General features: G+C 38.8%; 1 protein-coding gene across 2 annotated transcripts; it reads left to right on the top strand.

The window, feature by feature from the left end:
- Positions 1 to 7,484: 7,484 nt before the first annotated feature.
- On the top strand, positions 7,485 to 11,570 carry pdcb (phosducin b). Of its 2 annotated transcripts, none has more exons than XM_053484021.1 (4): positions 7,485 to 7,617; positions 9,512 to 9,568; positions 9,923 to 10,071; positions 10,862 to 11,570. In XM_053484021.1, exons 2-4 carry the CDS (start codon positions 9,520 to 9,522, stop codon positions 11,369 to 11,371), a joined length of 708 nt encoding a protein of 235 aa, XP_053339996.1. In that variant the 5' UTR covers positions 7,485 to 7,617; positions 9,512 to 9,519; the 3' UTR covers positions 11,372 to 11,570. The 2 variants fall into 2 exon arrangements, with proteins under 2 accessions (XP_053339996.1, XP_053339997.1); XM_053484022.1 differs by lacking the exon at positions 7,485 to 7,617 and adding an exon at positions 7,659 to 7,750.
- The last annotated feature ends 13,169 nt before the right edge of the window (positions 11,571 to 24,739 follow it).

Raw genomic sequence — 24,739 nt, 5'->3', positions numbered from 1 at the left:
ATGATTAACCCTAGACAGAGAATACAAATTCTCATATAATGTTTATTTTGTGGCACATTTATTTTGCATGGGTTTGTCATGTAATAGAAAAATGTTTTATGTTAAATTATTACACTAAATAAATATTATTTATTTTGAAAAATAAACAAAATTATTTATTTTTCCCTATACAACGTGTCTTTTTTTATAATGCTTATTTTATAATCAAATTTGTTTGATGCAATCTGTAAATTATAAACCTATGAAGGTATGTTCTAATATAATACAGTAAAACTTCGGATTACGAGTTACTCGGTTCACGAGTGTTCCGAAAGACGAGCAAAGATTTTTAATCAATTTTGACTTGGAAAACAAGCATTGTCTTGGTTTACGAGTACCGAGTATCATGTATCACGCATGCGCTTCTTGATTTGATGCCGAGCGTCACGTAATCACAACTGAGCCATCGTTTTTTTTCTCTCTTGTGCTGCGGGTAATCATCTTCCCTGCTGGGTCTTAATGCTCGTCTATTACTGGTATAATCAACATCCGTGTGTGTGTGTGTGTGTGTGTGTGTTTTTCTTTCTCTTTCGCTGCAAAGTGTGTGTTATGTGTGTGCGCGCGTGTAATTTGACACCGCGCCGGGTTACACACAAACACGCTCTCTCTCTCTCGCTTTTACTGTCAGTGTTTGAGTGTGTGTGTGTTATGTGTGTGTGAGTTTTTCTTTCTCTTGCGCTGCAGAGTGTGTGTGTTACCAGCATGGTGTCAAATTACGCGCACGCATACACATAACACACACTTAGCAGCGCAGGAGAGAGAAAAACACACAGCGTCTGTGCGCATAAATGGAAAACACTTATCTGTCGAGATTTATTTTTACTTTTTTTAAGGTAAAGTGCAGGTTAATTTGTTTTATTTTTACTTCATATTTTGTGTTAATTATTTTTATGTATTTATTTTTTGGGGCTGTGAAACTAATTATTTAAATTTCCATTATTTCTTATGGAAAAATGTGCTTTGATTTACGAGTGTTTTGGAATACGAGCCTGCTTCAGGAACGAGTTATGATCGTAATCCGAGGTTCCACTGTATTTGATAGAGATTATGTAGGGGGGCAATCCGTGGCTGGGAGGCATTTTAGCGCATAACACCAGCGTTTATAGCAATGGAGTCACTAAGGGACCATCTAAAAGTGCATGACCAAGACCCAACTGTTTGTTGGGTACAGCTAATTTGTTAAATGAGAGTGGGGTCTTTTTTATTATAAAAATAAATAAATTAATTAATAAATAAAAATAATATTAATAATAATAATAATAATAATTGTACTGTACTATAATTGACTCTATCCTTGCTACAAACTACAACCATTCCTTTTGCAATTTTCAGTTTAATAATGTTTTTTTAATACAAAAAAAAAAAATTCAATAGCTTTTTCGTTAGGTGGATTACACATGTAAAACCAGTTGTACTATAATCCACTCTATCACTGCTAATAACTACAGCCTTTTCTCAATCAGTTTCATTTTATTTTACTTTTCTTTTTTTGCAAAGAATTAATAAAAATAACTAAATTAATATCAAACTGAATATTGCAAAGGGAATGGTTGTAGTTATGAGCAAGGATAGAGTGGATTATAGTACATTTGGTTTTACATTTTAAATTTCTATAGGAAAAAAGTTATTGAATTTTGTTGATTAAATTGTCATTTTTTGCACCTCATAATAGACTGTATCAAAGTGCATTTATTTTCATACATATCTTTACAATTATTATTTTTTAAATAATAAAATACACCCCAACGCTCATTTAACATATTATCTGTTTTATTGCCACAAGAATTGTCTGTGTAATCATTTATTTAAAAATGTACATTAAAATAATTATTAATCAATTAAACAAACAAATAAATAAACAAATAATACATACTGTAGCCTAACAGTGTAATATGTTTGATGGTCCCTTAGTGCTGGTAAGCAGCATTTCTAAAATATTTTGGTCCAGCAGGCTGTAACAGAAGAAGATCTAAAAATAATTATTTGTAATAGCTTCTCTGTCCACTCCACGTATAAGAAAATATGCGATTGGTCATTTTTGTCTGTTTATTTCTTGATAAACAGATGAGATAATCTTGGTTCACCTCCATTGCTCAAATTTCACCTTCTTGGTCGGCGACTGCGAGTGACGTCACTCTCTATACAATCACGCCCCACAGTATATGGCGCTGATTGACGGGTTTCTGTGTAACGCGTTGGAAATGCAATTGCAAATAAATTAGCGATTGCGTTTGAGTTTTGGCCGGCTACATGCGCGACACCAAGAAAGTGAAAAAGCAAACGTGTTGATTGATTTTGCTATTTAAATATGACAGGCTCATGACTTATAAGACATGGGAAATGCGTTTTCATTTAAAATTTGACAGTCAGTGTGCATTCGCAAAGGCGAAAAAGCAAAAGGTAATGCAAAACTTGCAATTGCATTCGAATTATGTCACACTTTGTGTCCACATATGGGAAATGCAAGATGCAATTTCTTTTGAAAAAGGAGGCTCAGAACACAATCCTGAGGGGTTTCAGTGCTGAGGGTAATGGAGGTTGAGACATGTCTGTCCATCCTTACTGCCTGTGGGCAGCCAGTTAGAAAATTTGAGATTTCGTGACACAGAGATCGATAATGCTAGTATTAAACGCTAAACTATAAGCGACAAAAAGTATTTTAACATACTTCCCCTTGCTAGTGTCCAGTTAAGTGAGTAATGTATGAAGGAGCTGAGAGATGGCATCATCTGTTGAACAGTTCAGGCGGTAAGAAAAGTATTTGTAATTGATCCAGTGTTAGGTAGTGAAGAGATGATGAAGTCTCTGAACAGCCACTCAAAGCACTTCATCACTACTGAAGCCATGACTACAGGGCGGTAGTCGTTGAGGGAAGCAGGATAGGATTACTTTGGAACAGGAACAATGATGGACTCTTTCTAACATGTGGGAATTATCAACTGGTACTGGGAACACAGGTGCTAGCTGGTCTGCGCAGGCTCTAAAGACTCAACCTGGTAAGTCTTGTTACAGTCTATGTCACCCAACGCCCAAGTCCAAGTCTCACTCTCATCGGATGGCAACGGTGTGAGATCTCAGAACGTCACAGATGGTTTTATCCACCCATGGCTTCTGATTATTTAATGTTCTGATGGTCGTTTATTTAGACCCCTCTTTGTTGACTACAGTTCAGCATTTAATGCCATAATTTTCTTCACACTCAGTGTCACATCTCTGTGTCAGTGAATCTTCAATTTCCTAACTGGCAGACCACAGGCAGTAAGGATGGATGGACATGTCTCAGCCTTCCTCATCCTCAGCGCTGGAGAAGTTTGCAGTCAACGACATTGACATGAAGTTTAATCACTGACAACGACGAGACGGCCTACCTGGAGAAAATCTAAAATCTGGGAACTGGTGCTAGAGGAACAGTCTAGTCTATACCTTAGCAAGACAAAGAAGTTTATGTTGAACTTCAGTTCAAAGCAGAAGAGGAACTACCAGACCCCCATCATCAACAGGAGTACAATGGAAAAAATGAACTGTTTCCGATACCTCTGTGTTCACATCATGCAGGACCCGTCATGGTCCTGTCACATTAACATCATGGTAAAAAAGGCCCGGCAGCTTCTCTACCACCTCAGATGCTTAAGAGACTCTAAACTGCCCTCCAGGGCACTCAGGAACTTCTACTCCTGCACCATGGAGAGCATCCTGATGAGAAACATCGTAACCTGGTTTAGGAACAGCACCATGCAGGACAGATAAACTCTACAGAGGGTGCTGCGATCAGCTGAGCACATCATCCGCACAGAGCTCCCTGACCTGCACACTATATACAGCAACCGGTGCTGGGCCAAGGCCAGGAAGATCACGAAGGAGCTCAGCCACCCCAATAATGGACTGTTTTCTCTGTTGCGGTCAGGAAAGTGCTCCCGCTCCCTAAAGGCCAACACAGAGAGACCGAAGAGGAGCTTCTTCCCACTGGCGATATGGTCTTTCAATCAGACACCACACAGGACTAAACCATTTTTGCACAATACACACTTATAGACATTTGCATTTGCATACATTCTGGACATTCATAAACACCATGGACACTTATGGGCATTGCACACCTGCACATTCATACACATTTGCACATATTTCTATTTTAGCTTTGCTTATTACTCATAAACGCATTCATGCATATTTGCACATTCCCCGGGCATTTCTATTTAAATTCTACTTAATTTCCACACTAAAGTTTTCTATATTCTCTGTAGCTATGTTTTCCTTAGCTAAAGTTTTTTCCTTATTTTATTCCATATTTATTTCCTATTAATAATCTTTTTTAAGGTCTCGGGCGGTTGTTTAAGCATTTCACTGCATATCATACTGTGCATGACTGTGTATGTAACAAAAAAAAATTAATTTGAAATTGAATTGTACTACATGTTAACATAATTATGTTGTGATGTACTGTATTTTATTTTAGGGTTAAACTGTTGCCAAACACATTAATGTAATAGGCTAACAAAGATTGTGACATATTCCAATGGTATAAATTCATATAAAAAAAAATAATACATCCAATGAAAAGATACATTTTAAATGTTATGATAATTATTTTGTGAAAAAACTTAAAAAAGGGTTTGGGCTAGACTAGATTGAATATAGGGTTAATTAATATTAATCTTATTGCTAAAATGTTATGTTTTCTCTGACTAAAACTAGACTAAAATGTCCAGACCTTTAGTCGACTACACCTTGACAAAACAAAAATAGGAAAAGATTGACTAAATATGATAAAAATTAACAGGGACATTTATCTTGGGACTAAGACTAAAATTATAGCTGACAAAATTAACCCTAGTTTCCCAAGTTTTTCCTAATTAGAAACCTTGCATGGACAGATCTGTCTGCACGGCTGCTGCCTACAATGCCAGGCTCATCACGGTGATATGACCACGTACAAGGCCGCTTCTTACAACCTTCAGAAGGCAGTAAAAAAGACAAAATGGTGCTACAGGAATAAAGTGGAAACATAGCTAGGAGAGGAAACACATCAGGTTCTGATTTTGCACTTGTTAATGACTTGAATTTCTTCTATGCACTCCTCAAGTCCTTGTGAGTGTCAATGAGGACAGCCCACTCAATGTCTCAGAGCATGATGTAAGGAGAGCTCTGAAGAGAGTGAACAGCAGAAAGACAGCTGGTCCTGGAAGAGTTTGTGCAGATCAACTGGTTCCAGTGTTCACCTGCATCTATAAAATGTCCCTTGCCCTGTCCACAGTGCCTACATGTTTCAAGAAATCCACTAAAATTCCTGTGCCCAAGAACTCCAACCCAGTAAGTCCTGTGGCTCTAAATAATAATGATATAATAACTTCAGATCTGGTAATGAAGTGCTTTGAGAGACTTGTAAAGGATCTTATCGGTGCTTACCGTCATAACAGAAGCACAGATGCGACCTCTCATGTCCTTTATACTGCACTTTCATATCTGGACATTGGAAAGGGAATAATGCCACGCTTCTTTTCATCGACTACAGCACAGCTTTTAACACTATAGTCCCTGTAACTGTAATTTTGAAGCTTAGTAAACTAGGACTTGGCAACTCGTCATGCTCCTGGATCCTGAGTTTCCTGACAAACAGACCGTACGTGATAAAGATCGGACAGCGGTTCTCAGAAAGTATTACATCAAACATTGGATCACCTCAAGGTTGTGTTTTGAGTCCCCTGCTCTTCTCTCTCTCTACATCTACAACTGCTACAGTATGCACAACACAGCTTCAAATCCATAGTGAAATTTGCAGATGACACAGTGGTGGTTATCTTCTTGGCTATCTTCTTACACCAAGAGGATAGTGCTGCTGTCTCCTCCAGCTAAGCTATCTCATCATTCTGTGTGTTTGGAGGCTAAAAGTTCAGTATAACAGAAGATATGTTTAAGTTAATATGGAGTGAATGCAAAATACTTTGTAGTAATTTCAGTCCGAAATTATTAAGCAATTACAGTCACAAATCATCAAGAACAGCTCTCGGCTGTATCAGCCGAGTCCAAGACCATATTTGTGGTAAAGTGAAACTGTCTCTAGACACACATATCCCAAGCAGACCACAACAGGCATCCATGCGAAAAGATTATCAAAAAGCAGGGCACCAGGATGAACCAGACAGAGAAAAACAGGATCACTGGCAGCCCAGGAGCAACATGTGTAGCTTGGAAGAGAGAGAAAGAGAGGGAGAGAAAGAGAGAGGGAGAGAATAGTAATTAGCCAAAATAAACATTGGAAGTATGATGTGCATATTATGGTTTACTGACCATTACAGTATTAAAAAGCACATTTATCAATCATCTAAACTTCTTCTTCTGTGTATGACCATGGAGGGCCAGGATCCTGGGCCCTGGTTGTTGTGCTCACCTAACCCAGGGCACAAGCACACTCCAGGCAATGTGCATGTTCTTCAGTCAACTGTCTTTTATCACACATGATCAAGCAAAACTGTGTTGGCTCAGCAGTTAGAGCTCTGGTGTATGATATGAGCTTAGCCAGAATTGCTCAGCCATGTGTTGAGCTCTTGAGAAAGATTTGTAATCCTCTTTAGGTAAAAATAATGCTAGCAGTATAAATAGCCTGCGTGAAAAGAGGACGATTGTGATTTGATGCAAGTGTTAGTTTTATGCTACATTGTGCAAAGGACAGGACAACAGTAGGATATTTTCAGACGACAGGTCTATTCTTTGCAGAGGTGATATTTTATTGTTTTCAACACCACACCCATGAAACTCTGGCCACTGATGACATCATGTTTCTGCCACAGAACTTTCTTTCACACACCTGCTTAGATATAGTCTTTAAAACCCACCCACATGTGTTTATTGTGCTGTATTGTAACATGATTCTTTCATGACACAAGTGAATCTTTGAAACCAAATGCAAGCAAAGAAAAGGCCAAATCTGGTGTACTAGGAGCTTTAAGAATACACGTCATCAGCAATCTCAGCTTTGCTGCGTCATGATTATGGTAACATGCATCAGAAGAAGTTGATTCTACAAAGCTATTCATTTCCAGATTAAGATGTATACGGTTCCAAATCTGTCATTATGTTACACCTATCCTATTAAATCAACCTTGGTTTAAATTAATGACCATGTGATACAATAGGTCACAGAGAAAGTTAGAAAAGTATTAAGTCAAGAGTAAAATCATGTCTGTCACAATTGAAGTCGATAATAAAAACATGGAATATGATAAGAATGAGACTGTCAGTGAATGTTTTTATCTTAGTGTATACATCAGTAATAATAATCTGAAGTCACACATTTTGCTAAATTTCTTATTTTAATCTGACATTATTCTCGTCTTTGGGTTTTGCTTCAACCTAGCTCTAGATTCAGGATTTAAATCCTCTTAGAAACCTTGAGCTATTTCAGTGAATAGAGCAGTGTTGTCCAATGAGCCTCATTATAAGAAAGCCATCCTCAAACAGCCTACAGTAGAACTCACTGAGGCAGACACTGACCACATAACAGCCTAGCAAAGAGACATTTCTTCAGACAATTAAAAGGCAAGAGAACACTTATTTGTTCTACACAGCTCTACGATCAGAGTAAGTCACTCTCATTATGTTTTTTTTTTGTCTATTATTTTAGGACTGAGGTGGCCAAAGATGGACCTGCCATGCTATCTGTTATAAATCTGCTTACAGCAGCTGAAAAACTTAGGATCAATTTTATAAACTGGTAGGGAATATGTACAGTATGTTTAAGTATTTTTTATACACACTTGTAATATGAGGTCTTAGTTAGATATTTTTCAACATCATCAAGTCATGCTGTAACCTATACAAACCCATGGCTATAGTCTACCTAAATGCTAAAGGATTACAGTTTGTACTCAATCCCAGTGATCCCTACGTACAGCTTAATCTAACGACTGGCTTAAACTGAGCAGAAAGGATTGACCAGCTGTTCAAAGATATTGTACGGCCCCAAACCAGCAGCTTTAATGACATAGAAACATACCATTAACTGTATCTAATGATTATAATTCATCATTATGGATTCAGAACTGTTAATTGATTTTAAATGAAAGTAATCTGGTGAGGGAAATGATCAGATCTTAAAGAAGACTATATATGTTTCTAGTGGTAATACCCGTCATTGACAGAAAAAGAGTTTGTAGAAATAGTGAAAAGGTTAAAACTAAAAATCAGCTAATTAGCTTTAATGTAATTAGTAATATTATTTCAGGGTGAATCCCACGTACATGTCTGCCTGTCTTTCTGTACAGCAGAACTCACTGCCTAACTACAAAGAAAATTTACAAAGAAAAAACTACAAAGTTTCTTACACCTTTATTATGCTAAGTTGTATTTCTTTCATCAGCCAAATACACTCCCTGTTTGTTAATCGGAGAGTGAATCACAGAAATTGAAAAGTAGATAATGATTAGGTTTTGTCTCAATTGACTTAAAATGAACTTGTACCGTTATTTCGGCAATGAAAATGTTAGGTAATCCTACAAAAAATATTCAGTTTAGCTTTTCTAATTAATATCTTTTGGTGATGTTTGTTTACATTGAGCTACAGTAATAGCTTATTGGTAGCTTACTTTAAAGTAGATTATTATTAAATCCTAATAACTGTTTATAACATCACTTTTACTTAACATTTTGATTTCCCGTATGGTGCAGGTTAAACTTCAGGCAGATGTATAAGTACTGCAAAGGACAGACATACAGACAGAATTTCTTTTGAGACTGGTTTCGGGTTCTCCAGTGTATGGAACAAAAAGATAAAATTAAAAAAAGTTCTGACAAATTTATTTATGTAGATGTACTGTTCTAGATTGCATAAAAGTTGCAATCTAGAAAACTGGAAAGCTTTAAATTTCTGACATCAGGTCAGGATTTGGACATGTAGTGTTCATGGCATCAGTGAAGATGTTGCAACGGTGCCTCATGTAAAAACCTGTAGGGATCGACTGAAGGACACAATCTGCACAGTGTTTTTATCATTAACCTAACAGGATGCATGGAGATGAATATATTTACATAGAGTGGGTGGTATTGTAATAATGCAAATAGCATGATGTTTTAAATTTAAATTCTCTGAAGTAGTAACAGATGTACAGTACAACAGGCGACTATTTTAAAAACAAAATTTGAACAAAATACTAAACTAATTAAAACCAATGCTAAGAGCCAACCAAGCTGACAAACTGGATAAAGGAATAATCCCTTAACCTCACTGATGTACTTTCCCCTGAGAGAAGCAGTCACATAGTGAGTATAGATGCTGAACTCCACTCTAATAGTAGAGTTTAAAGTTATGTTCTGAGACTATGTATGGGTATATAGTTCATAATCCTCCAGCAATCCAGTAATCCAAGGGAAGAGTAACCAGTTTCTGTTTTTTTTCTAGTGCCTTGCTAAATGCTTGTGCATTTTTTCTGCATATAGGCATTTTACAAAATATTATATGCTGTTTGTGTCCGCATAGACAACAAGATGTCTGGCAGAGGATTAGTTGAGGAGGAGGTGGCTGTGACTCACACAGGTAAATGAGATAAATGTTAAATATACATGTTAGTTCTGTAAATCATTTGGGATTTGGCGGTCTGCCAAAAGCCATGTCTAGGTGGCCCTTACTAGATGTGCAGCTAAGTATTTTGAGAGCTTGTCATGTGTTGCTTTAACCTACTATACAGAAAAAAAAACAGTATTTGCAAAAAGAGAGCAAACACATCGTAATGGGTATATGTTTGTGTATGAAATCTATGCTTTGGTTCCCAAGTGACATCATTCTGTTAGTCACAAACAGTTTACAAGTTCCAAACAAATAAAATACAGCTATAAGACACACCATGTGATTCTCTATAAAATAATGTGACACATGATAATTTATTACCAGGACCAAAGGGTGTAATTAATGACTGGCGGAAGTTTAAGCTGGAAAGCTTGGATCAGGAGTCTCTCCCTCCTAACAAGAGGGAGCTGCTGAAGCAGATGTCCTTCCTGCACAAGTTCAATGATGAGTCCTCGGGTAACTCAAGTCACAGGGTACGCACTCTGTTCGACACACTCTTACTGCAACAAAATATAAAAAACTGGGCTTTGGGGAAAATAATGAGATACGATTTGGCATAAGAGGCAGTTTTCCTTTAGTTATTTGAAAAAACATGTAACAAAGGTTGTTTGTGTTCTATAAAATTAGTTTTAAAAAGCATTATATTTTCATCTGTCTGCTGTTGCATACATGTAAAACAATTTAGGTACAGTTCTTTTAATATGCTAGGTACACCATGTGGCCAAAAGTATGTGGACACCTAACCATCACACCCATATGTGGTTGTTGACCATCTGATTTCAAATGTATTGCCCCTTTGCTGTTAGAATACGCTTCACACTTCTGGAAAGGCTTTTGACTATGAAATGTGGCTACAGGCATTAATGAGATCAGGCACTGATGTTGGATAATAAAGCCTGAGGTTCGGTTAGTGTTCCAGTTCATTCTAAAGTCATTGCGGTTGAGGTCTGAGGTCTGTGCAGGACATTTGACTTCTTCTAATTTGACTTCATGGAGCTGGCTTTGTGCACATGGCATTATCTTGCTAAATAAGAGTTTGGGCCTTTTAGTTCCTATGAAGAGAACATGTAAAGCTTTTTGTTAAATTGTTTGCTTTAGACTCTGTGGCAACAGTTTGGGGAAGAACAACATATGGATGTAATGGTCATGTGTCCATGTACTTATGACAGTATAGTGCATTTTAGCCTTATTTTCATCTGTTATACTTCTGATAATTTAACTTGGCCATCTCCCAAATCCTTCTGTTTATTTTTATCCTTTTAGATGAGCACCCAGGAGTACAAGCTGCTCAAAGAGGATGATGAACAATGTCTGCGCAAATACCGTAAGCAATGCATGCAGGAGATGCATGAACGACTCAGCTTTGGCCCGAGGTTTAATGGTGTACACGAACTGGAGAGCGGTGAGGCATTTCTTGAAGTAATTGAAAAGGAGCACCAGCTCACATTAGTGGTTGTGCACATCTACAAAGCCGGTGTCAAGGACTGTGAGGTGCTAGACAGATGCCTGGACTTCCTGGCTGCGGAGTACCCCAGCGTCAAGTTCTGCCGCATCAACACAGCCATCTCTGGTGCAGGAGAACAGTTCTCTGACAACGTTCTACCTGCTGTGCTGGTTTACAAAGCTGGAGAGATGCTGGGCAACTTCTTAGCTATCACAAAGCACTTTAATGATGAGTTCTTTCCTACAGATGTGGAGGGCTTCCTCACAGGATATGGCCTGCTGCCAGAGAAGGGGTTGAGGCCAGGTGAAGCTGAGGCAGATGAGAAATGAGTGAGGATATGGAGGAATGGAAGGGATAACAGTGGAAGATTTAGTTTATTAATCTGCAGTTTAATACAGTGGGACCTTGGATTACGAGCATAACTCGTTCCTGAAGCAGGCTCATATTCCAAAACACTCGTAAATCAAAGCACATTTTCCCATAAGAAATAATGGAAATTAAAATAATTCGTGTCACAGCCCAAAAAAATAAATACATAAAAATAATTAACACAAAATATAAAATAAAAATAAAACGAATTAACCTGCATGTTACCTTAAAAAAAGACAGAGAAGTGTTTCCATTTATGCGCACAGACGCTGTGTGTTTTTCTCCTGCGCTGCTAAGTGGTTGTTATGTGTGTGCGTGCGCGTAATTTGACACCGTGCCGGTAACACACACACTCTGCAGCGCAAGAGAAAGAAAAACTCACACACACATAACACACACACAATCAAACACTGACAGTAAAGGCGAGAGAGAGAGAGAGAGCGTGTTTGTGTGTGAACCGGCGCGGTGTCTAATTACGCGGGCGCACACACATAACACACACACTCTGCAGCAAAAGAGAAAGAAACACACACACACACACACACACACACACGGATGTTGATTATACCAGTAATAGACGAGCACTAAGACCCAGCAGGGGAGATGATTACCCGCAGCGCAAGAGAGAAAAAAAAACGTTGGCTCAGTTGTGATTACGTGACGCTCGGCATCAAATCAAGAAGCGCATGCATGATACATGATACTCGGTACTCGTAAACCAAGACAATGCTCGTTTTCCAAGTCAAAATTGATTACAAATCTTTGCTCGTCTTTCAAAACACTCGTAAACCGAGTTACTCGTAATCTGAGGTTTTACTGTATTTGACAAGCAATAATAAAAACTAAAAATGCCTGGGTTTAACATAGCAGGAAAATGCTGCCACATTTACCAGATTGCTGGGTCATATTATAATAATAATAATTATTATTATTATTAATATTGGAATTATTACAGATTTCTAGTAATGATTTTTATACAGGAAGTAGAGCTTCCAGTCTAACTAACATCATAAGCCAAACAGATATAAATTACATTTCAATATAAATTAGAATCATCTCGGAAATCCAGTCCCCTTAGCTTCCTAATAACCAATTAGTACAGTAATGATTTATTAATCCGGGAAGGATAGTGGTGACACATAATATTTAATAAAGAAATTTGGTCAAAAATGTAGCCTGAGCATAAAGAATGGACTGTGTAGCATTGGAAAAGGATCATGTCTGATGAGTCCAGATTTACCCTGTGCCTACTGTACAAGCCTGTGGGAGCAGTGTTATGATCTGGGGATTTTTTCCATGTTGACTTAGGCGCGGGCAGGGGTAGCTCGCTGGTTATTGTGTTAGACTGTTGATCAGGAGGTCACTGGTTTGAGCCCTGAAAGTGAACTTTTCTGATCTTCCTGGAATAACACACAAAATATATACAAAAATATAAACAAAAATAAATGTTGTTTTGAAACAAAGTTAACTTACAGTATTTGCAATGTTTCCATGGCATAATATTAAAAATTATTATATAATAACAAATATCAAAATTATTGTTCACATTGGTATGTTATACTTCCATACCTCTATAAACTGCTTTGATTCCAGGTTAGCGCTTTTATTTTATTGAGTTGAATATTGGCTTACACTGAAATATTGGCTTATCTTTCCAGCTTCTCTAACAGACTTAATATACAGTATATATTATATTAGAAGTATTATATTATTTTCAGGGCAAAATATGACTACAACAACAACCTACTGTGAGAGGAGCAACAGATTTTCATCATAACTGCTTTTTTGCCTTGTTTTGTTTTTTACATGACCCCTTTGGTCCTTTTTGTCATCTCACCCTTTCTGTCTGCTTTAATGAAGAGTCTTTATGCAGTTGCCAAAAGTTTTGACGTGACTGATGTCTGTTTATCACTCCTACACAAACAGTTTGGGCTCAGGGTAAATCTAATCTTCATGATCTCATTGACCACACATCCACATCATGATGCTGTAAGACTCCGTGACTGTCGTTGACTGTAACCTTCTTACAGGATTCAGATCTTATCTTTGTGCTTTAATTACCTTAAGCTGATTTATCATTTAGCACTCAACATTGCTAGACTTGCTGTGCTCTAACAGCTTTTAATGAAAATAGTTTCAGCTTGATGGTTATTTAATTAAATACTGTATTTAAAAAAGAAAAAAAAGAAAAGAAAAAAAACCAACAGAATGCCCAAAAATACAATAAATTAATACTTAACACCTTAACTGTCAACACGTATACGTTTGTGATTAAATAGTTTTATTCATTAAATAATGTTATTAGGGAAACATTAGTTTCTGTTGTTGTAGCTACTGCAGTAGCATAACTAAGTAGAAGAATGTAGTACCTACGTAATGAAGACACGTGATCGCTTTCACCAGACCATCAAAATAAACGATTGGCAATGAAATAAACAGGCTTTGTGAATTTAAACATTTAGGCCTATGTAATGCAAACATAGACTTCCACTTTTGCCCAGAGGCCTATTTTATAATCAAGGTATATTTACTTTTAGTCAAGTAATCTTTTCATCACCACTGGACCATAATCCAGAAACAAACAGTGTTGACATGCAAGTTCACCCCAACTTCTGGGAAACCTCTTATAAACATTTCCGGTCTCAGCCTTAATCCCTTGAACTTAACACAATTTTTAAATGATTTCCTTAACTTTAATAGTTGTCTTAATAGTCTCACTTTGTCTGTTGGGCAGGTCAGCTCACATCCTCCCAGCACCTGAAGGTCGGAAAGATTTACTTTTTTATGCAGTATCTGTGTCTGTGTCACACCTTAACAAAGTCGTTCAGCGTTTCATGCAACAGGCCCTCCTGCATTAGAGTTTGTAGACTAAACAGCCCTGTGCTTGTCTGGTTGACCTTCTTTAGGCATGTCATAACGGGCACGTGCTAATATTTACCACACACCACACAAAATAAAATTTAGGCACAAATACTACTGAAACGCACTGCTGAGACCTGTGTTAACCTTTTATGGTGTAATGAGGCATATTACGAGATCCCAAATCAAACAATCTAATAAAAATTGTTTAAAACTAATTCTGATATTTATATGTAAAAATGTTCTATATAAGTCCACTGTTTCTGCAGCCTTTTACCTACAGTACTGCTGTGGTGAGATATTTTCTTTACAGATTTAATCATTTGTTCATCATTGTTGGTTAACCTGTTATTGACCTCGACCATGTAGTGTGATAATGCATGCAAATTTGCCCTAATGAATATGCAAGTTGGAGCCTTTCATCATAAATCTGCAAAATTCAGGTCAGGATTGATGCTAATAGATTAATCTAGAACTCTCTATCTTTCTTCTTCTTCTTTTTGTCTTTGGGCTGTTCCCTTTCAGGGGTCGCCACAGCGAATCATCTGCCTCCATCTAACCCTATCCTCTGCATCCTCTTTTCTCACACCAACTAACTTTATGTCCTCTCTCACTGCATCCATAAATCTCCTCTTTGGTCTTCCTCTAGACCTCCTGCCTGGCAGTTCCAACCTCAGCATCCTTCTACCGATATATTCACCATCTCTCCTCTGAACATGTCCAAACCACCTCAATCTGGCCTCGCTGACTTTATCTCCAGAACATCTAACATGGGTTGTCCCTCTGATGAACTCATTCTAGGACTCTCAATGTGATTTATTAAAACCAGAAAACATGATTAACCGCACAAGGTTGTACATCCCAACACGTTATATAAAATTTTGTGGATGCCTATCATAATCGTGCATACTCACACAGTTTTCCAAATACTCATAGAGGCAGTCTCCTGTAAGGCACCATATGTAGCGCTGTCACGCGAGGACGTACCAGTGTTATATTTTCTCTGTGTGTTACCATGGGAGCAGGACTAGCAGGAAGAGCGTGAGAGAGAGAGAGAAAGAAAGAGAAAATACTTCATAACAAATGACTAAAATAAATATAAAACAAATGACTTAACAAAAAAAAATTCCACATCTTTTCATCCAGTTCTCCATGAGCAGAAGAAACTAGAACATGTTCACCTGGGGCCTTTTGTATCAACGCTGCGTACGCACAAAAACTTTGCTTACGCCGGTTTTCACGCTCACGGTCGGATTTACTAACAGTGAAATTAACGTGAGAATGTGCGTTCTTCCACACCAACTTCATGTCTGGCGTACGTGTATTTCTTGTGTGTGTTTGTTTTATTACCGTTGGCGATTCCTAGAGGCAATTATGTTAAATTGCACACTACAAATTATCTCACCAACACATGTGAAAAACATTGCTATTAAGTTATAATTGATTAAATGGGTTATTTGACACAATTTTTTTCTACCAATTATGTGATTTAGAACATATAAAAGCATTTGCAAACGTATACAGGTGCTGACAACGCTTGGTTTCCTGGCAACTGGTTCTTTCCAAAGGGAACTGGCAGACCGCTCGGGGTTAAGCCAGTCGTCTTTGAGCCGTGCAATGCCAGCTGTATGGGACGGGATCATCCGCATGTCTAGCAGGTATATACTGTAAGGTTTCCATACCATGCAGTTGACCAGACAAACATTAAAGCGCAATTTGCAGTAATCGCCGGTTTTCTTAATGTAATCGGAGCGATCGACTACACGCACACTGCTATAAAGGCACCATCTAAAGACGAATTTGCATACGTGAATCGGAAACATTTCCAATTAATAAATGTGCAAATAATATGTGATGCTCAAATGCGCCTAACAAATATTGTGGCAAGGTGGCCTGGGACAACCCATGATTCATTCATCCTCACAAACAGCATGGTTGGGATGAGGCTCCAGGGTGGCAGGGTGCCCGATGGGTGGCTTCTTAGTGAGTGATGTATTTAAAGATATTATTCCAGCTCAAGTTTTTTTATTTTATTTTGTTATTAATTTCGGAGGACAAACTTGCAAATAACACAGTTTTTCTCCGGTCTACCTCCGATAGGAGCACCTCCAATTCACATTCTGTGAAGTTTCTCTTCTTGCTAGCTTTTGCCATTGCTTTTTCGTTTGGTTTTGCCAAAGTGGAGTCATTACCATATTTATAAGGGGGAGGAGGCAGGGAGAGGTTTTGCGCTCGTGCACGTGCGCTCAATTTCACGTTAATTCGGATGTACAAAGAGAATATGCGTGGGATTCCGCGTACGCAGTGTTTCATACATCAGATTTTTTTTACTACACACATTTACAGCTTTGTTCGTACGCAATGTTTTAGTATAAATTCAACGCAAGTCTTTGTACATGAGGCCCCTGGAGTCTGCAGTATGAAAATTAGGGTGCAATTTGGACCAAGAAACTTTACAAAAAATGCATGCAATTCCATTAATTAGGATTGAAACAGCAGTAATATCTCTTGAAAACCCTAGCCAATGGAGTTTGATGCTGGGGGACGATGGGTGCGAGTCTAAGACCCCGAACACCACCAAACGTGGCTTAGTTTATATCAAGATTGAGATCAGGGCCCAGGTTTCTCAAGTGGCCAAAAAGTCTCAGAATGATGCACATTTGGTCCTAACTTTACAAGTAAGAATAAGAACAATTAATCATTGTTCTTGATTAGAAAATCACCACCAAAATTCAGGAGAACTCCGGAGGTGTGCTAACTGGTTAGGAGTTAACCAGTTGGTGAAGAACAGGCGTTCAGACAGAGACGTGCACAGAGGAGAGTTGTTTTAGTAGCATTGAGTGTCACTGAGCTCATAAAACAGTTTTGTGTATGTGCATAAAGCATTCACACAACTGCTGATTTCACCATTTTCCACCATTTAAAAAGTACACAAAAACCTGTCAAAACTACAACATCCACTATTCAATTCAATTTTCATATAATTTTATTTGTATAGTGCTTTTAACAATGTTCATTGTCGCGAAGTAGCTTTACAGAACCAAATAAAAATCATGGAAATTTGTATGAAATGTGAAAAATGTGTATGAATTAAAATGATCAGAATGTCGCTGATAAGCAAGCTGAGGGTGACAGTGTCAAGGAAAAACTCCCTGAGATGGCAATAGGAAAAACCTTGAGAGCAACCTGAATTAACCGAGAACCCACCCTCATTTGGGTGATAACGGACAGCGGGGATCGATCTGCAGTCATACTGTGTGTTAGGAGGCTGGAAGATCAATATAACAGATGATGTCCTTAAGTTAATATGGAGTACAGTTTGTTATTGGAGGCTCAGGTAGGCTGTAGGAAAGGCCAGTCCTGAACTATCAAGCAACTGAGTCTAGGACCATCACATGCATCCCAAGGAGACCACACGGGCTTCCCAGCTACAAGATCTCCAACCAGAAGCGGGACACCAGAATGAGTCAGATAGGTCCAGAGGGCAGAAGGGGTCTGGATCACTGGCAGATCAGAAGTGACATGTGTAGCTCGGCAAAGAAACAGGGAAAGGGAAAGAGAGACAAGGAGAGAGAGAAGAAAAGAGAGAGAAGAGGAGAGATAAGCGCTCTTGCCTCACACTTCCAGGGTTAGGAGTGTGTGGTATTTGCCAATTTTTTCCATGCTTGGTGAATTTTCACTTTTCAGGAATCTTCCTAGAGTTTAAAGATATGTGGTGTAGGCTGTTTGGGGTTTTGTAGGTTGCCTGTAGTGCATAGGTAGGCAATTAGCCGCCCCCGGGCCACATGTGGCCCGCAAGCAAAAACATCTGGCCCGTGAGATTGTTTAAACTAGAGAATGAAAATAAATAAATGATATTTTTTTTAAAATCGGACTGACAGTCTCAAAAAAGCTCTTTGTTTGGAAACCTCATTTTTCAGAACAGAAATATTTAAATCGATCTAAATTCTTATTTGTTATATCTGGATACGAGGGTGAATAAGCGCATCAGCGAGGTGCAGAGCGAACGCTCAACATGCAAAAACAAAGGACGTCTTGTTGTGCTTTGCGAGCACCCAGGGGTCCGTTCTTCGTACGTCGCTAACTCAGTTAGCTGGATTTGATTGTTGTGGATTTGTCCTGATCTTGGATTGTTTCGTTCTTCGATGCGCTTCTAGCATTTGTTGTCATAGCAACATATCCGTAAGCTTAAACCTGCTCGGAAGCAGGTTTATTTCATGTAAACAGGATTTAGGCTGCGCTCCTGCCAGGTTATGATTGGTTGAAATGGCGAGGTCACATCTGATTGGTTAAAGAGCACGACTGACATGGACTGACTCACGTGGGAAAAGAAAAGGATCTTGCATATATCCTTGCATCTTGCACATTTATTTTTCAGGGGTTTGTCATGAATATGCAAATAAATAATTATATATAATAAAAAAAAATATTTTATAATGATAAATTATATAAACGAAACTAATTTTATAATAAACAATATAAAAGTATACAGGTTTTTTAAAAATATTAATATTTTTATTTTTTCATATACAAAATATTTATTTCATATTGCTTATTTTATTTTCTTATGTAATTTGTAAAGCATTAACCTATAAATTTATGTTCTAATATAATATTTAATAGCGATTATGTGTGTGGGGAAAAAATCTGGCCCGAGGCCAAACTTAATTGTCGACCCCTGCTGTAGTGTGTGACTGTGTGTGTGTGCCCCATGGCCCTACATAGGATAATCAGTATTTATAGTGGAGGAATGGTTTAATGTAAATGCATGTAAGATCTTAATTTTTTACTTAGGGCCAACAAGTCTAGTAAAGTATATACATAAAACAGCCATGCATTCTTTAAACAGTAATTTACCCAGCCAGTGTTACAAAAGAAACAAAAATTAGGTTAAAGTTATGTTTTTATTGTGACAGTCTTACTGTAGCAACCCTTTACAGCCTGAGGTGCCTTAATTAATGTAATTGTCAAAGAGAAAGTTTTATTAAGATGTCCTTTTTGTTTGGTCATGAATTCATGATTGCTTAAGTTCATTCAGCTGTTAAAATTTGATTTAAATATATGTATATACAAATATATGTATTAGATATATGTAAATATACATCTAAACATAGTGAAATTTATTTATTATATATTTTATTTTGGTGAACAGGTCACCTGACAAGGTGAGGAATATCTCTGTATCACAGTGGCATTATGGGTCAGGGTCAACATGGATGCAGAGAAGAGACGTATTTAAATTAACTTTATTCTGCACTTGGTTCAAGAGGTGCACACGGTAATTGTGCTTTACTTATGTTTATGTTTAACACTGTTAATGTGCTCAAATGACTATGTTAGTAATTTTACTTAATTATTTTGCATTTCCTTTATGCTGGTATGCTTGGGCCTGTTTTATCAATAGATAAAAACATGTTTAAGAATCAGAATCAGAATCAGAAAGAGTTTTATTGCCAAGTACGCTTACACGTAAAAGGAATTTGTTTTAGTGACAGAGGTTCCAGAACAGAAAACAAATGACAAGACAAAAACAGCACGACAAAAGAAAAAAAAAAAAAAAAAACATTTGACATCAAGTGGAGTAGGGTGTGAGATACTTTTTAAATAAGTTATATAAATATCTGAAATCTGTGGTATTATACAGTATATTGCACTGTGATACTGTACACAATATTGCACATATATTTATTGACAGTTGATGTTTAACTGTTCATGAGGGAGATTGCCTAGGGAAAAAAACTGTTTTTGTGCCTGACTGTCCTAGTGTTAGGTGCTCTATAGCGTCGACCCGACGGCAAAAGTTCAAATAAAAGGTGGCCTGGGTGTGAGGGGTCCATAGTGATATTCCGAGCCCTTTTCCTCACTCTGGATGTGTACAGTTCTTGTGGCGTGGGCAGGGCAGTGCCAATAATTCTTTCAGCAGTCTGAACCGTCCTTTGTAGTCTTCTGATGTCTGTTTTCGTAGCTGAGCCAAACCAGACAGTTATTGAAGTGCACAGGACGGATTCAATGACGGCTGAGTAGAACTGTGTGAGCAGCTCCTGTGGCAGGTTGAATTTCTTTAGCTGGCGAAGGAAATACAACCTCTGGTGGGCCTTTTTAACAATAGAGTCAATGTGAATGTCCCACTTCAGATCCTGAGAGATGGTCGTGCCCAGGAACCGGAATGACTCTACTGCTGTCACAGTGCTGTTCATGATGGTGAGTGGGGGAAGTGCAGGTGGGTTCCTCCTGAAGTCCACAATCATCTCCACTGTTTTGAGCGTGTTCAGCTCCAGGTTGTTGAGACTGCACCAGACAGCCAGCTGCTCAACCTCACTTCTGTAAGCAGACTCGTCACCGTCCTGAATGAGGCCGATGATTGTGGTGTCATCTGCAAATTTCAGGAGCTTGACAGTGGGGTCTGTAGAGGTGCAGTCATTGGTGTACAGGGAGAAAAGCAGTGGGGAGAGAACGCATCCCTGAGGGGCTCCAGTATTGGTGGTGTGGCTGTTGGACATGAACAGGAGAGATGTGTACATATTCAAATATTTATGTCCTTTTATTTTATTTTAGTTTTCACGGTGTCTGCTGAAAAAGAGAGAAATAAAAGTTCAAAAGACATCTGTATGATTCGTGGCCAACATTTTTTTGGACCAGTGTAGCTACAGTGAAAACGTACCGCCAAAATGGCCGAGAGTTCAAGTAAAGAGCAGTTCACCTCAAGAGGGCAGCGTTCAGCAGCTTCACAATATTCTTTCTGCCGCCTTCAGTATGGAGTTTGTTGACTACATTATGGACGTCCGGCAGTAGATTGGCTCTCCAACGGGTATCAGGTTCGATTGTGTTATCTGCACAACTTTGTAAACATTTTATAAAAAGGAATACTTTATAAAAATACTGATTTGTTAATGAGAAAAGTGACAGGCTTATAACTATAAGTTGATTGTTTTCCCTGCTTATTGGTTCTTATTTTGTGAATTTATTAGTGTTATTTAAAAAAAATACATCTAATTAAAGAAGTTTAAGAACAAAGTTGTTAAATGTTAATATTAGACTGTACTGGCAAACACATAACTGCATAAGGTCATACAGTATACAGTGCTGTTTCTAAAATATAAAAAATGTCAGCTCATGAAGAAAAATCACAACTTGTAAACAACTCGAATCTCTTCAAGTAGAATTGACTAGGTTATGTGAACAGTTAAAATCACCAGTCGATGAGGGTGAGAAGGAAAGATTAGAGGCACTCGTAGGTGATATTCATGCTAAAATAGAGACATTCCAAATCGCAACAATGGAGACTACTTCTACCAGTTCAAGGAAAGATGAACCTAGAAAGTCTTCACGGGAGAGAAAGTTAACCCCAAAAATGCTGGAGTTAAAGCACCAAGAGATTTCTCAAAGGGAAAATAAATTTATCAAGTTATATGAAAGCTGGAAAGAGCAAGTCAGAGCTACACGAATTAAACTTAAAGATGAGTGCTCTGACCATGTCTTAAGTGACATGATGGACACTGTGGAAGGGCTGGAGAAACAAGTGAAAGATGTGTATGAAATCATACGATCTCAGTCAGCACCTTCTACGGAGATTAGGAGAAAGTTGGACTCCTGCACAGCAGTAACAACAGATTTGTTGGGCCTAATGAAAGTACGCATGAGTGAAGTGGGACAAGAGGAGTTTGATGCTAAGGCAGAAAACGCAAGACTTCACATGGTGCTCGACAGAGAGTATGCCCAGTCAATATTTGGCTCTATAATCTCCAAATCCACCATTCGTAGCGATCGTTCAAGCTGTTCCTCAGTCCAGCAAAGTATCACAGCGAAAAGAGCAGAGTGCGCAGCACAGTTAGCTGCAAAAGAGGCAGAAATCAAGATGGAAGAAGCAATCGCTGCACAAAGGCAAGAGCTTAAAAGACTTGAGAATCAGAGAGATCTTGAAGTAATAGCTGCAAAGCTTAAGGCGTACTCTGAGACCGACTCAAGGGAGATACAGTATTTGATGAAGGCAGAACAGTGTGCAGTGAGGTGGCCAATTATCCTCTAGCATCAAATAAAGAAATTAAGGTGGAGCAAACATTTGAGAACACTAATAAGGAACAAGCAAACAGCGCTAAAAATGAAGCATCGCTAGTTCAAGCTCTACATGACACAGTGGTTTTAACCAGACTGCCTACACCTGAGCCATTAGTCTTCACAGGGGACCCGCTTAAGTTTTTAGAGTGGAGCACCAGTTTCAAGGCTTTGATAGAACTCCGATGCATAAATCCGGCAGGTTGTTCTACCTGCAAAGGTACATCAGTGGTGAAGCACGGTCCGTTCTGGAAGGAAGCTTTTACAGAAAGGATGGTGAAGCTTATGAACAAGCATGGGAGGCGCTGAATGCTCGATACGGCCACCCATTTGTAATCCAGCGCGCATTTAGAGAAAGGCTGAATAACTGGCCAAAAATTGGCTCAAGGGAGTCAGTTAAATTGAGACAGTTCAGTGATTTTCTGACAGCCTGCAGCAATGCCATGCCATATATTAAAGGACTTCAAGTGTTAAATGATTGTGAAGAGAATCAGAAGATACTGCAAAAACTCCCAGACTGGATGACCTCTCGCTGGAATCTACATGTCACAAAGCAGCTGCGACAAACGGAAGAATACCCTAGCTTCAGAGCGTTTGCCGATTTTATGGCACAAGAAGCAGAAATCGCATGTAATCCTGTGACTTCCCTTCATGCCTTGAAATCTACTGAAGAGAAACCATTTAAGGATATAAAGCGCTCAAAGGCTAATGCCTTTATCACAAATGTAAAAGCATCTGTTAAATCAAGTACGTTGATGAAACCCTGCAGCACAGCAGAGAACAGCTCGAAGGATTTAAATGGATCCATGAATGTAAATACTTTACCTTCAAACCCAGTCTCATGCATGTGCTGTGGAGAAGGCCACTCCATTCACAAATGCCAAAAGTTTGCCAATCAGTGCATGGGGGACAAAAAGAAGTTTATATTTGACAACAACTTGTGCTTTGGCTGTCTTAGGAGAGGACATAATTCAAGAGACTGCAAGAATAAAGCCATGTGTGCCACATGTAAAAAACGTTATCCAACACCACTTTATGAAGACCATCCTGCCGCAGCAGAAACATCTCATGCTGTGCAGTCAAAAGAAAATATGTCTTCACTTTCTTGCTGTGTAAACAGGGATGATGCTGAGAGCACATCTATGGTAGTGCCGGTATGGATCTCTTCAACCACCACTCCTGAAACAGAGACATTAGTGTATGCCTTACTGGATACACAGAGCAGCAACACCTTTGTAGACCAAGAGGTATGTGAGAACATAGGTGCAAGTTCGGAGCCAGTTAAGTTAAAGCTTACCACCATGATGGGCAGAGATTCCATCATTCAAAGTGAGAGAGTCAGCGGGCTTAGAGTTAGAGGGTTTTCCTCACACAGCTTCATCAACTTGCCACCTGCCTATACCAGAGATTTCATTCCCCTTGAACGTTCCCACATTCCTACCCCGGAAACTGCCTAAAGATGGAAACACCTGAACAGCATAGCACAAGAAATACCAGAAATAATGAACTGTAAGGTCGGTCTCCTGATTGGCTATGACTGCTCCAGAGCGTTAGCACCGCGACAAGTCATAACAGGAGGTGATGACGAGCCGTATGCTATTAAGACTGACCTGGGTTGGAGTGTTGTTGGCAGCTCATCATGGGTTGCAAAGTCGACAGAGGTGACAGGTCTGTGGCATCGTGTAACTGTCAAAGAACTCCCACCATTGACACCAACTGCTGTTGAGTCAGAGCCCTTGAGTCAGACTTCAAAGATACAAACCCAGGTGAAAGGAGTATATCACAAGATGACATACAGTTCATGCAGTTGCTAAATGACAGAATACACAGGAACAGAGATGGGCACCTGGAAATGCCTCTCCCCTTTAAGACACGCCCTCAGTTGCCGGAAAATAAGCGCTTGGCTCTGATGCGACTGAGATACTTGAAAAGGAGGCTGGAGAAAAATCTTAAATTCAAGGAAGACTATGTTAAATTTATCGAAGGTGTTTTTAAGGATGGTGATGCGGAGAGAGCTGAAGGTCAACCCAAAGGAGGCAATGAGTGGTATATTCCCCATCAGGGGGTCTATCACCCCAGAAAGCCAGGCAAAATTAGGGTGGTGTTTGATTGCTCTGCCAAGTATGAGGGCACAGCTCTGAATGATCACCTGTTAACTGGACCCGATCTCACAAATGGGCTCACAGGAGTGCTCTGCAGATTTCGCAAACATGCGATCGCAGTCATCTGTGATGTAGAAAAAATGTTCCACAGGTTCCACGTAAATGAAGAAGACAGAGACTACCTGCGATTTCTGTGGTGGGAAAATGGTGATACAACTTCAGAGCCAAGGGAATATCGTATGAAGGTTCACCTTTTTGGAGCAGCATCCTCTCCTGGCTGCGCAAATTATGGAATTAAATATCTCGCTAGCCAAA

Source organism: Clarias gariepinus, chromosome 23 (assembly GCF_024256425.1).
Source record: "Clarias gariepinus isolate MV-2021 ecotype Netherlands chromosome 23, CGAR_prim_01v2, whole genome shotgun sequence".
Classification (NCBI taxonomy): Eukaryota; Metazoa; Chordata; class Actinopteri; order Siluriformes; family Clariidae; genus Clarias; species Clarias gariepinus.
The sequence above is the reverse complement of the archived record's forward strand: the minus strand, read 5'-3'. Positions and strand labels throughout refer to the sequence as shown.

Excerpts from the sequence above, each read along its gene's own strand:
- pdcb (XM_053484021.1), top strand. The coding sequence starts at position 9,520 with ATGTCTGGCAGAGGATTAGTTGAGGAGGAGGTGGCTGTGACTCACACA. Across the intron at positions 9,569-9,922 it reads GGTGGCTGTGACTCACACAG|GACCAAAGGGTGTAATTAAT; the intron begins GTAAATGAGATA and ends ATTTATTACCAG. Across the intron at positions 10,072-10,861 it reads CGGGTAACTCAAGTCACAGG|ATGAGCACCCAGGAGTACAA; the intron begins GTACGCACTCTG and ends TTATCCTTTTAG.